General features: G+C 46.5%; 1 protein-coding gene across 1 annotated transcript; it reads right to left on the reverse strand.

Moving 5' to 3' along the window:
* Positions 1-1,017: 1,017 nt before the first annotated feature.
* LOC120056706 (F-box only protein 22-like) lies at positions 1,018-7,810 on the reverse strand. Its single transcript, XM_039004913.1, has 7 exons — positions 7,622-7,810; positions 6,925-7,057; positions 4,791-4,878; positions 4,449-4,547; positions 3,471-3,623; positions 2,988-3,153; positions 1,018-2,603 (listed from the first exon to the last, which is right to left on the reverse strand). The coding sequence occupies exons 1-7, from the start codon at positions 7,750-7,752 to the stop codon at positions 2,210-2,212; spliced, it is 1,164 nt and encodes a 387-aa protein (XP_038860841.1). The 5' UTR covers positions 7,753-7,810; the 3' UTR covers positions 1,018-2,209.
* Between the last annotated feature and the right edge of the window lie 4,923 nt (positions 7,811-12,733).

Below are 12,733 nucleotides of genomic sequence, written 5' to 3' on the forward strand. Positions count from 1 at the left end.
AATTTCAAATAAAATCAAACATATTTGGCACACATAGTTGAAAAGTGCTTGTAACCTTAAACATTTTACTCATATTAAAGCCAGAGAAAACAATTTAAAGAACCATTTTAAAATAATCCCATTAGCTCTACACAGAATGGTTGTGTGTTATCATTAGGTGTGTTGTCTAATGAACATAATGAAAGTGTATAAGGTGACAAAGATGCATGTTCCTAAAATATGTCTGCTATAGAAAAAAGTTTGTTATCCAGATGAAAACCTCTGTTGAGTGTACAGTATTATTTGGGAAAAGTTAGGTCACAGAAAACTATGAAGTGATCTTACATTTCCCCCATTAAAGAGTATCAGGAGAATAACTTGTATACTATACTGAAAAGTTATACCTTAAAATAGCTTATCTAAATAAAAAACAGAAGCAATCAAAACCCTTTAGCCAAACATATAGGTTGGTAAAATTGCACATTCATCTCCAAAGAACTGTTTTGAACTTCCTAAACATTTCTCATACCTCATACCTTCATACCCTCATACCTTCATAAACAAAACAAATACTGTCATCAGGAATGTCTTCAGAATTATAATATGTTCGTAAATTCAATGAATGAAGCAGAATATTGTACAGAATCCAAACTACAAAACTGTTTGTACATGGTATGTTTATCACACATATAATACCCTGTTTGGGAGTGGAACACGTACAATAATAACACACATTTTAAAACCATCAGTTCCACTGAAGCAACAAATATGACCTTACAAGATAGTATGAAGAACGACACAACAGAGAGATTTTGTCTTAACCACGGAACCCATTTGAGTAAATAGAAGCTAGTGAGGCAATTCCACAATAACAGAATGACAGCACAAACCCTCATTCTGTTACCAAACTTTGCATCCTTTTTTTTATTTAACTAGGCACATCAGTTAAGAACAAATTCTTATTTACAATGACGGCCTAGGAACAGTGGGTTAACTGCCTTGTTCAGGGTAAGAACGACAGATTTTTACCTTGTCAGCTCGGGGATTCGATCTAGCAACCTTTTGGTTACTGGCCCAACGCACTAACCACTAGCCTACCTGCCGCCCCACTGTTCACTGTTCTTCAAGTAAATGTCTTTATAAAAGCCATCCTTATGCATAGAGTTGTATGGTTTGTTTAACTTTGCAATCATTGCTTTCTGTTTGACATAAAATTTAAAGTGAAAAATCAGAGTCTCAGCCTCACTCTGTTATTGTGGAATTGCCCAGTGTGTGAAATAGTCTTATAAAGGTAGTAGGAATAGGCCTTGATTTAATTGCATTTCAAAAAGGGTTTCTCCATATCTAACACGAAAAGAGGGGCATGTGTCAAAGCACATACAGGAGAAAACATTGAAATCAAGACAAACTGAATTTTTCTCAAAGGTTCAAAACATGTTACTTTCCTTATCTTAACTAAAAAGTGCCTGATCGGTAATCTCAACAAGTATTTATAATAATTAATAATAACATCATTAATTGGACATCAAGTGTCAGTAACTTTTCACTATAAGGTGTAAGAAACCATCTGGTTAAGATTATTACTTAGTTTCAGTTCTATGTTTTGAATATGTACATAACATTTGGTGACTAATTCAGGATAATATATACGTGTTTTACATGGGGAAGTCCACTGTATTATTTTGTAACAGAGGACTGAGATGAATGGACAGTATTTTCTTCTCTGATTCCCATCAGCACCTTGTTAAACTCACTAACATATCAGCAATATTTCCTATTCAAGTTTCAAACTGATCAATGCATGATCAAGTAAGTATTTGCCTCTATTGCAGCAGATAAAACATTGCATTTCCCCCCAAAATTGACAAAGTTAAAACTTTACATTGGGAAAAGTTGAACACAACAAAAAGAAAGACATCTACATGTTGTAATCCACTTCAAACAGCATCACATACCACCATGGCTGAGAGTTAAGATTCTACAACCAAAATGTTGTTGATCCTGATTGTTATGTGTACAGACAGTCTTCTGAACTAGACACCAGGGTTGTATTCATTAGGGCACACCGTTTCAAAACATTTTGCAATGTAAAACAGGTGTTTCTTATTGGACCAGTTAAGATAGTACCTCTCTGCTTCTTCTGGTTTTCTTCCGTTTCGTACCTAATCAATAGGAACCTGAAGTGAACAAAACAAACTGTAGTTTGAATGTAAATATGACCATCGACTCCTCAGCCAAGGTGAACTAGGGTCATAACAGTGGTGTATCCATGCTGCAGACTGTCCGTATCCGTGTCACACAGAGTATAGTCCTCCTTCACGATACGATCACACCCGATCTCCCCGTTACCAAAGAAGCCAAACAGTGGGATGTTGGGGAACACCTTGCGGAAGGTGTCAGCCTCCACGTTACGTTGGTTGTTGTAATAGTTGTGTCCGCGGCCCACGCAGGCAAACATGAAGCCCAGGGTGTTCCTCTCTGGGAGGTTGGCGGCTTTCAGTCTCCGTATGGTGGCCTCGGCTGCCTTGGGGTTGCTCACGTCCTGCTCCAAGAGAACACTGGCCCCCTGGATCCTTGGACCGCTCAGAGCCAGACCCACCACGCCGTACGACCCCCGGCCACAGCTACGGAGAAAGACAGACCACTGTCACATAACTGTATAGTAATACTCTTAAGCTAAACCCTAACCCCGGTACCACTCAGGGCCAGACCTACACCACCGCACGAGCCCCAGCAACAGTTACAGAGAACGGCGGCGGGACAGACAAAAACAAAGTCACAGCTGCATAGTAAGAGTAGGGATTCCCAAACCTTTCATGTCAAGGCCCTCTGAATATGATAAGCCTCCAGCTGAGGACCACCACTACCTTAAAAAAAAAAATGTTTTGCCGCTTGGTAGATTACTAGGGGGTCGCAATAAATAAGACCCCAGACCCCTGTTTGAGAACTCCTGACCTTTCTCAGCATTGAAAAGAACAGTACATGTTACAGATCACTCAGGTACTCACCACTCTCTTTCAGGGGAGAAGACATTCTCCACATGGCCCCCAGCGATGAGAGCCTTGCTGCGTGCCAAAGGCTCCAGGACCTGGTTAAGGAAGTGGGCTGCTCCGGGTTTGTAGGCTTCATAGCCAAAGAGCAGCACCACACGCAGATCAGGGTTATTCACTAGCCCTGAGGGGACAGGACGACAACAGAGAGGGGTCAGAGATGGAATCATATGGTGGACGGTTGGCTAGAGCCAAGGATGTGTTTAGCATACTGTAGAAATGTTTGTTGCCATCTCTTTTCTGTAAATATTGGTATTTATCACTCACACTCATATACTAATCCTAGTATCAACTTTACACTGCAGGGTTTGTATTGGGCTAGAACAAGACCTGCACTGACCAGCTTAATGGTTGACTGTGGTACCCCTATGTGGGAGAGCGGAGAAAGGTATATTTCTGAACTGGTCATCATAACTTCAACTCCCAGTCGGTCACACCAACCTGCTTCCTCCAGGTGTGACTCTGAGATGGTGCGTTTGCAGAAGTGAAAGGGGCGGATGTCCACTCCCTCCATCCTAGGGAACATGATAGCGTAGCCAGCTTCTCCTTCTTGGAACTCCTTCGGTGGACCCGAGTGGGAGCCACTGGGAGTTACTGTGGGGGAAGATGAAAAGAGACTCAGCAGCAACTCTTGGGAGGACATTTGAAGTTTGCTTTTTTTAAAGTACATTTTGGCAAATGCCTTCTTCAGGGTTACTGTGGGAAAAGGCAAAAGGACAAATCATACTGTCAACCAATGTCCTTTTCCTTATATTGGTAAATGTATCACCTGTATGATGTACATTTAAAGTAGCTAGCTAGCTAACAGTAATTGCATTTAACCTATTGCATGGCGTTCCACTTCTCTGCTTCTCTAAGCACCCAATCTATGTGACATAACACTATTTAACACATAACAAATCAATATTACCTAGCCAGATATTCAGTTCACGAGCAAAGACACTATCTGCATACTTGGTTGATGGAGTGTCACTTCTCTCCAGCTTAGTGATTATATGGAGTAATACAGAGCACAGACCCTGTTGTCAGTCCTGGAATACTAGGCTATCTATCGACATATCTAGTCGCCATGCTTCTCTTCCCAGCTCCAAAGGAGAGCACCCTATGCTAATAAGGCAGGGGGAGATTAATGTGGACCATCCCCTGTTGACAGGTGACCCATTCCTCTGTGATATGCTTAAGTGAGCTGGTTAACATTCAAAAACTCTGGTAGATGAGAATGCACAACACGCATCAAAGAGGAAAGGACCTGAATGTCATGCACTGGCAGCAGCCTGTGTCATGAATTATGGCACAAGAGCTAGCTATCAGTGGTTAGTTAGTGTTGTAGGGAAATTTTGTGTTATAACATATAACAACACACAAAAGAGTTACCACACGGTGTTCTGGTCATTAGGAAGGGAAATATGTGGTTCTTACAAACAACACCAGGAGTGGCGATGGCCATGATGTCACATCCATTGGGGAACAGCCTGTTCAGTTCCTCCACTGAGTCTGAACTGTGGTGGCTCTTACGTGCTGCAAGAGGGGATACAGGTTAGAACATGCCTTACATTTAGATTGTTACTGACAGGGTCTCTAATATAAGCAGCAGGTTTCACAACTTAGCCTACAACTTTTAATAACTTAACACGTGTTTAGTAACAAACTAAATGTAAGTTTGCTAGTAAATAAGAGGCCACAGTACTTTTTACTTCTCGGCCCAGGATTATTAGTGTGCTTTACTACAGAGTAGTAAATGTAGTACATGTTACATCTTACCCTTTTTCTGCTTGTAGCTAGAGTCTTGTCCACTGAAGGTCTCGCTGTCCACCATAACCAAGACTGTTTTGGGCAGCAGGTATACATTCTGCAAACATTAAGAGAGAGGTGTTTCTACAGTTTTCAAAAATGTCAGTCTTCCACTGTAAGTGCCAGGCTATAACTTTACTGTGTTCTACTAGCCTACTTGTAGGACTGTTGCAACAGCATACAGATAGATATGCATAATGTCTAACAAGCATGCCTCTGGCTAAGCTCAGTTAACTTCTTATGGCTGGGGGCAGTATTGAGTAGCTTGGATGAATAAGGTGCCCAGAGTAAACTGCCTGATACTCAGTCCCAGAAGCTAAGATATGCATATTATTAGTATATTTGGATAGAAAACACTCTGAAGTTTCTAAAACTGTTTGAATGACGTCTGTGAGTATAACAGAACTCATATGGCAGGGAAAAACCTGAGAAAATAATCCAACCAGGAAGTGGGAAATCTGAGGTTTGTTGTTTTTCAACTCATCGCCTATCGACTATACAGTGGGATATTGGTCATATTGCACTTCCTAAGGCTTCCACTAGATGTCAAGAGTCTTTAGAATCTTGTTTGATGCTTCTACTGTGAAGGAGGGGGGAATGAGGACTCTTTGAGTCAGGCAGAGTGCCATGAGCTGACCATGCGCATTCACGTGAGAGTTAGCTTGCGTTCCATTGCATTTCTGAAGACAAAGGAATTCTCAGTTTGGAACATTATTGAAGATTTACGATAAAAACATCCTAAAGATTGATTCTATACATCGTTTGACATGTTTCTACGGACTGTAACGGAACTTTTTGACTTTTCGTCTGCACCTAGTGATCGCGCCTCATGAATTTTGATTACTGGGATAAACGCGCGAACAAAAAGGAGGTATTTGGACAAAAATGATGGACTTTATCGAACAAATCGAACATTTATTGTGGAACTGGGATTCCTGGGAGTGCATTCTGATGAAGATCATCAAAGGTAAGTGAATATTTATAATACTATTTCTGACGTTGTTGACTCCACAACATGGCGGATATCTGTATGGCTTGATTTGTTGTCTGAGCGCTGTACTCAGATTATTGCATGGTGTGCTTTTTCGGTAAAGCTTTTTTGAAATCTGACACAGCGGTTGCATTAAGGAGAAGTGTATCTATAATTCCATGCATAATAGTTGTATCTTTTATCAATGTTTATTATGAGTATTTCTGTAAATTGATGTGGCTCTCTGCAAAATCACCAGATGTTTTGGAACTACTGAACGTAACACGCCAATATAAACTCAGATTTTTGTATATAAATATGAACTTTATCAAACAAAACATACATGTATTGTGTAACATGAAGTCCTATGAGTGTCATCTGATGAAGATCATCAAAGGTTAGTGATTAATTTTATCTCTATTTCTGCTTTTTGTGACTCCTCTCTTTGGCTGGAAAAATTGCTGTTTTTCTGTGACTAGGTGCTGACCTAACATAATCGTTTGGTGTGCTTTCGTCGTAAAGCCTTTTTGAAATCGGACACTGTGGTGGGATTAACAAGTTTATCTTTAAAATGGTGTAAAATACTTCTATGTTTGAGGAATTTTAATTATGAGATTTGTTGTTTTGAATTTGGCGCCCTGCACCTTCACTGGCTGTTGTCATATCGATCCTGTTAACGGGATCCCAGCCATAAGAAGTTAACCCAGAACTAAAGTCTTGCGTAATTGGTCAGATGCTCGATTAAGTTCTGGGTCTGTACATGTTAATAGAAGAGATGCTAGAACGAGGAGTGGAACCGGATTGAGGAGATCCACTCTTTGCAAGTTATAGGTAAATGTATGGGCCAGATGGCCCCTCCCCTTCCAAAATTAGAAAATATGCTAACACCTGTGAAACCTTGATTTGTCCAAATATAAAACCAGTGACGAAAAACTGGAACTACTTCTGCTCGTTATCAATCGGAGCTCATAGTATAAAGACAAATCTACGGTACCATTTATGTTTATGTAGTCTGTTCACGAGATACTACTCTCTGGCATGCAATCATGTCAGCTCTATTCATGACACTTCTATCAACAATTCATGAACGTTCTCCTGAAAAAGACCCTGTGTATTTCCAGTAGTCAAACTGACTTCCACTTCTTCAGCCAGGCTGTGGCAGAGAGCATGGCCGTCATAGTTGGACGGTCCTGAGGCAGACACCCACGTCAACTTCTGCTGGACCCTCAGTACTCTCCGTGCACAGTTCATCCACAGCCTGCAAACACTGCACAATAAGGAAGACAGTCGTCGTTAGCTCTCACTCTCATCCTGGCATGACAAGGAAGTTGTTTAAAAAACATGATACCTACGACCAGTCTGGGGATAACTAGCTAACGTTAGCTAGATTCCAATAATTTCTTAGCTAGCTAATTTAGCTGTCAAACACTCATCTGTAATACAAGATTATTACTAAAATACTGTTGTGATACCTGTTAGCTAGCTAGCTAACGTATGCTAGTTTCACATGGCTGCACGCCTTTGCAAGCAAAACGTATACAGCTAACAGAGACATTTAGTGTAGATTGCTAGTTAGCTACATATATTCAGTTCCAGTCTTGTTTAGAACTAGAAACGTGCATTGCCATTGTTGATAAAACACTGTTTTTGCTTGCTAACGTTAGCTAGCTAGCTGACTGTGGCTAATCGGTCAGTGTTATCCGGAATCCTTGGGACATCCCTACCCCCCGAAACCCTACCCTTACAGGGGGGGGACGTCCCAAGGTTCCCCGATAGTACGGACCGTGGCTAATCTAGCTAGCTAGCTAACGTTAGCTAGCTAGTCACTTACCACGCAATTTGGAGCAGGGATTTGGTTGGTACAAACGTCAAAATTCTCTCCACTACTTCTGCCACATTACTGAGAATGTATTCTGCCGTGCATTCATCTGAAACGCCAGAAAAGTCTGTATTTCCATCCATATTTCCTTCGCAAGATCTTGGCAGCTAGCTACGGATTTGTCTTTTGACCTTTCACTAATTCAAATTGCATAGCTAAATATCGAAAGCAGTTTTCGGGAGAAAATACACTATTACTGCCACCTAGTGGCGAGTACACTTTATCTGCCTAGTATGTATAAATCAAATCAAACGTTATTTGTCCATGCGCCGAATACAACAGGTGTAGGTAGACGTTACAGTGAAATGCTTACTTACAAGCCCTTAACCTACAATGCAAATAGTCTGGGTAGCCATTTGATTAGATGTTCAGGAGTCTTATGGCTTGGGGGCAGAAGCTGTTTAGAAGCCTCTTGGACCTAGAATTGGCCCTCCGGTACCGCTTGCCATGCGGTAGCAGAAAGAACAGTCTATGACTAGGATGGCTGGAGTCTTTGACAATTTTTAGGGCCTTCCTCTGACACAACCTGGTATAGATGTCCTGGATGGCAAGAAGCTTGGCCCCGGTGATGTACTGGGCCGTACGCACTACCCTCTGTAGTGCCTTGCGATTGGAGGCCGAGCAGTTGCCATACCAGGCAGTGATGCAACCCGTCAGGATGCTCTCGATGGTGCAGCTGTAAAACCTTTTGAGGATCTGAGGATCCATGCCAAATATTTTCAGTCTCCTCAGGGGAAATAGGTTTTGTCGTGACTGTCTTGGTGTGCTTGGACCATGTTAGTTTGTTGGTGATGTGGACGGCAAGGAACTAGCTCTAGCTCTGTGCAGGACCCTTGTATCCTGGGGTTGGACTTTCTTAGGAGCACAGGCTGCCAGTTAGACCTAAATAGGGGCACACTGAGCTTCCAGGGAGGGCCGGAATTCACCATGGCCCCCCCTAATGTCACATTCACTCAACCCAACAAACCCTTTACTCCAACAGTTAAAGCAGCAGAGACTCATGGCTGCCCCCCTCCCCCACATCTGTGGGTGATTTTTCCCCAGCCCCCCTGTCACCAACGGCGGTGTGTTACATTCCCCCAGCCACCTCCACGACACAGCCCTCTGTGAGCCTGAGCCGCGCCCCCCCCAGCCCAGCTACCCCAGATGGGAGAGGAGAGGACACTGTCTGCAGTGAGGGAGATATGGGGGAGGAACTGTGTTGGTCTTGACCCCGAGCAGCAGGAACGGTTGTGGCAGTTGCTGTTTGAATTCAGAGACAGCTTTGCGCTGAGTGAGGAAGAGGTGGGTCAGACTCATCTGGTGCAGCATGAGATCGACACAGGTGATGCTCGACCCATCAAGATGCGTCCCCGCCGTATCCCGCTGGCACGCCAGGAGGCGGCAGACAAGGCTGTGTTGGAGATGCAGCGGGCAGACTTCATTGAGCCCTCAGACAGCCCCTGGGCGGCGCCAGTCGTCACGGTTCCGAAGAAGGGGGGCAAGCTGAGGTTCTGTGCGGACTACAGGCGGCTGAATGAGGTAACCAGGAAGGACTCATATCCCATACCACGTATCGATGAGTTGCTGGACCTGGATAGGGGGTCCTCCTGGTTCTCCTCACTAAACCTCCGCAGTGGCTACTGGCAGGTGCCCCTCTCCCCAGAGACCAGAGCAAAAACTGCGTTCTCCACTAACAGAGGACACTGGCAGTTCAAGGTCCTGTGCTTTGGCCTGTGCAACGCTCCAGCTACTTTTGAGCGTTTGATGGACAGGGTGCTGGATGGCATCCCCCGACAGCAGTGTCTGGTATACCTCGATGACATCCTGGCCCATGGCAGCTCCTTCCAGTCAGCCCTGGGGGCGCTACGGCGTGTGCTGGAGAGGGTGGCTGCCGCAGGTCTGAAGCTCCACCCCGAGAAGTGTCACTTCATGAGGAGAGAGGTGTCCTTCTTGGGCCACCGAGTGGGGAAGGAGGGGATCAGCACCATGGAGGACAAGGTAGGGGCTGTCAAAGACTGGCCCACCCCCACCGACCAGCGTCAGCTGAAGAGCTTCCTGGGCCTAGCCTCGTACTACAGGAGGTTTGTACGGGGCTTCTCAAGCGTTGCTGCTCCCCTGAACCGCCTGCTGCCGAAGGACAAGGCTTTCACTTGGACAGTGGAGTGTGAGGAGGCGTTCAACACCCTCAAACGTGCACTGATCGAGGCCCCCGTGCTCGCCCCCCCTGACCTCACCTTGCCCTTTATCCTGGACACAGATGCGAGCAATGTGGGCATGAGTGAGGTGCTGGCCCAGGTGGGGCCAGAGGGGGAGAGAGTGGTGGCGTACTTCAGCAAAACATTTGACCAACATGAGCGCCGCTACTGTGTCACCCGGCGGGAGCTCTTGGCTGTTGTGGCTTCCGTCAAACACTTCAAGTACTACCTGGGTGGCCTGCCCTTTACTGTAAGGACTGACCACTCTGCTCTCCAGTGGCTCATGTCTTTCAGAGAGCCAGAGGGGCAGGTGGCACGCTGGTTGGAGGAGCTTCAGCCGTATGACTTCACAGTGGTGCACAGGGCAGGGGCACGCCACTCCAACGCCGACGCCATGTCCCGTCGGCCCTGTACTGCAGACGGCTGCCGCCACTGTGAACAGAGAGAGGGACGGGAGAGAGAGCTGTGTGCAGAGGAGGGGGTCTGTGCCACAGTGTGTCGGGCGAGCGGGCCTGTCTGCTGTGAGCTGCAGACTGTCGACGTGGCTGAATGGGGGCAGCAGCAGGGACGGGACACAGACCTACAGCCAGTGCTACAGTGGGTAGAGGCGCAGGTGAGGCCACCATGGGAAGAGGTGACAGCGCTCTCACTCGCGACCAAAGGGTTGTGGTCAAAGTTTGAGCGACTGCGGCTGGCTGATGGCGTGCTACAGCGGGCATGGAAGGAGTCAGCTACGGGAGAGGGGGGGTGGCAGGTGGTGGTCCCAAAAGCACTGCGGGAGGCTGTGCTCCAGAGTACTCATGGGGGGGTGGGGACTGGACACTTTGGGGTCACAAAAACACTGCGCCGCCTCCGTCAGGGCTTTTACTGGGGGCAGCACAAGAGGGATGTGGAAGACTTTTGCCGCCCCTGTGACAACTGCACAGCGAGAAAGGGCCCCCCAGGCCGCTCTCATGCTGAGCTCCAACAGTTCCCAGTGGGGGCTCCCATGGAGAGGGTGGGAGTGGATGTAGTTGGGCCGTTCCCCACCACAGACAGTGGAAACCGCTGGGTGCTCACGGCCATGGACTATTTCACAAAATGGCCCGAGGCCTATGCTCTGCCTGACCAGGAGGCAGAGACCATCGTCGACGCCCTGACAGCGGGGCTGTCCATCCACAGCGACCAAGGCAGAAACTTTGAGTTCCGTGTGTTCGCCACCATGTGTGAGAGGCTGGGTATGCACAAGACCCGCACTACTCCTCTCCATCCTCAAAGTGATGGCCTTGTGGAGCGCTTCAACAAAACGCTTGGACAGCAGCTGGCCATCGTCTCTTCCAAACACCATCATGACTGGGACAAGCACCTGCTTATGGTCCTCATGGCATGCCGCTCCGCTGTCCAAGACTCCTCCTCCTGCACGCCTGCCCTCCTCATGCTGGGTAGAGAGATCCGCACCCCTGCGGAGATGGCGTTTGGTCGGCCCCTGGATAGCCCTCATGTTCCCCCGGGGCCGGAGTATGCCCGGAGACTCCAGGACCGCCTGGAGACAGCCCACACCTTCGCCAGAGATCAGCTGTGAGGCAGAAGAGGAACTATGACGTGCACACCCGGGGAAGGCACTTTGTGGCTGGGGAGCTGGTCTAGGTCTACAGCCCCCTAAGGAAAAAAGGCAGATGCCCCAAGTTGGACAGTCACTGGGTGGGACCCTGCAGTGTCCTGGAGAGGGTAGAGGAGGTTGTTTACCAGGTACAGCTTCCTCCCAGGGGGAGAAAGGTGACACTGCACCGGGACAGGTTAGCCCCATACAGAGGGGCCTCTTCTCCCCAAACCCCAGGGACCCCCACAATTCCCCTCTCTGGCAATGACATTCTCCAGGCACCCACCCCCAGGTGCCGCAGACAAGGCTCCAGACAGCCCACTCCCCCTGTCTCCCTCCCTGTGTCACCGCGTGGTTCCCAAGAGCCACGGACTGTAATACCCGTTCCCGCTTCCTTGTCCCCCATATCCCTGCCTTCATCCCCTGGTTCCCAGAGGGGCATTCTGCGACCATCACGACTACGCAGGCAAAGGAGACCTCCAGGTCGCTTCAGAGACTTTGTTTGTTCCCTCGGGGACGAGGGACTTTGTGGTGGGGGGGCTGTGTAGCGACCCGCACAGACAGCTGTGTGTTATGTGTTAGGCTAGTAGGTGGTTGTGTTGTACTTACCAGTACCCAGTGTTCGCGGGGTCCGACATGCCAATCAACCTGCTATCTGCCAATCACGGGAATGCCTGGAATGTTCTGATGCCGGGCATCCTGGCGGTTGGCGGAGTGGCGTGGAGGGGGGTTGGGCAGGGGGATGGAGCATTGGAAGTTAAGACCAGGTTTAGCCTTTGTTCTCTCTCTTATGTCTGGCCTTCACAAGAGAAGGTCACGGTTGGCTTGTGGTTATCTTTCATTTATTTGGCGTGGGCTACGGCCAAATAGTAGCCTGTGTAAAGTTGGGTTAATAAACCGTCAATCGTAAACTCAATCCTCTGTCTGGACAATTGTTCCTTTATGATCTAGTCAGGTCATTACAATATTTTGTGTCATATATTCATGGATTACATTTTCAGTCCATTGGCATTTGAGCAAGAATTATCCTCATAAAAAACAAAATGTTATCACTCCAAAGAAAGTTTTTGTAGTTTCTTTATCATTGCAAAATAACACAAAAATACTAGGCTATGCATGGTCCTGGAAATATCATTTTTTTAAATTAAATGGATCGATTCAAGGAGGTACCACCTTGGTTGATTATAATGATTATATGCGTTGAAAGTAGTATTAGACTGTGTTTACACACACAGACTATTTCAGATTTTTTGGGGGAAAAAATTTGATCTAATTGGCCAAAAGACCAATTAGTGGAAAAAGTTCAGA

Source organism: Salvelinus namaycush, chromosome 1 (genome assembly GCF_016432855.1).
Source record: "Salvelinus namaycush isolate Seneca chromosome 1, SaNama_1.0, whole genome shotgun sequence".
NCBI classification, from domain to species: domain Eukaryota; kingdom Metazoa; phylum Chordata; class Actinopteri; order Salmoniformes; family Salmonidae; genus Salvelinus; species Salvelinus namaycush.

Coding starts and splice junctions, on each gene's coding strand:
- LOC120056706 (XM_039004913.1), bottom strand. CDS start 7,752: ATGGATGGAAATACAGACTTTTCTGGCGTTTCAGATGAATGCACGGCA. Junction 7,058..7,621: donor TCCCTGCTCCAAATTGCGTG/GTAAGTGACTAG, acceptor CTTATTGTGCAG/TGTTTGCAGGCTGTGGATGA. Junction 2,604..2,987: donor TTCTCCCCTGAAAGAGAGTG/GTGAGTACCTGA, acceptor CTTTCTCCGTAG/CTGTGGCCGGGGGTCGTACG.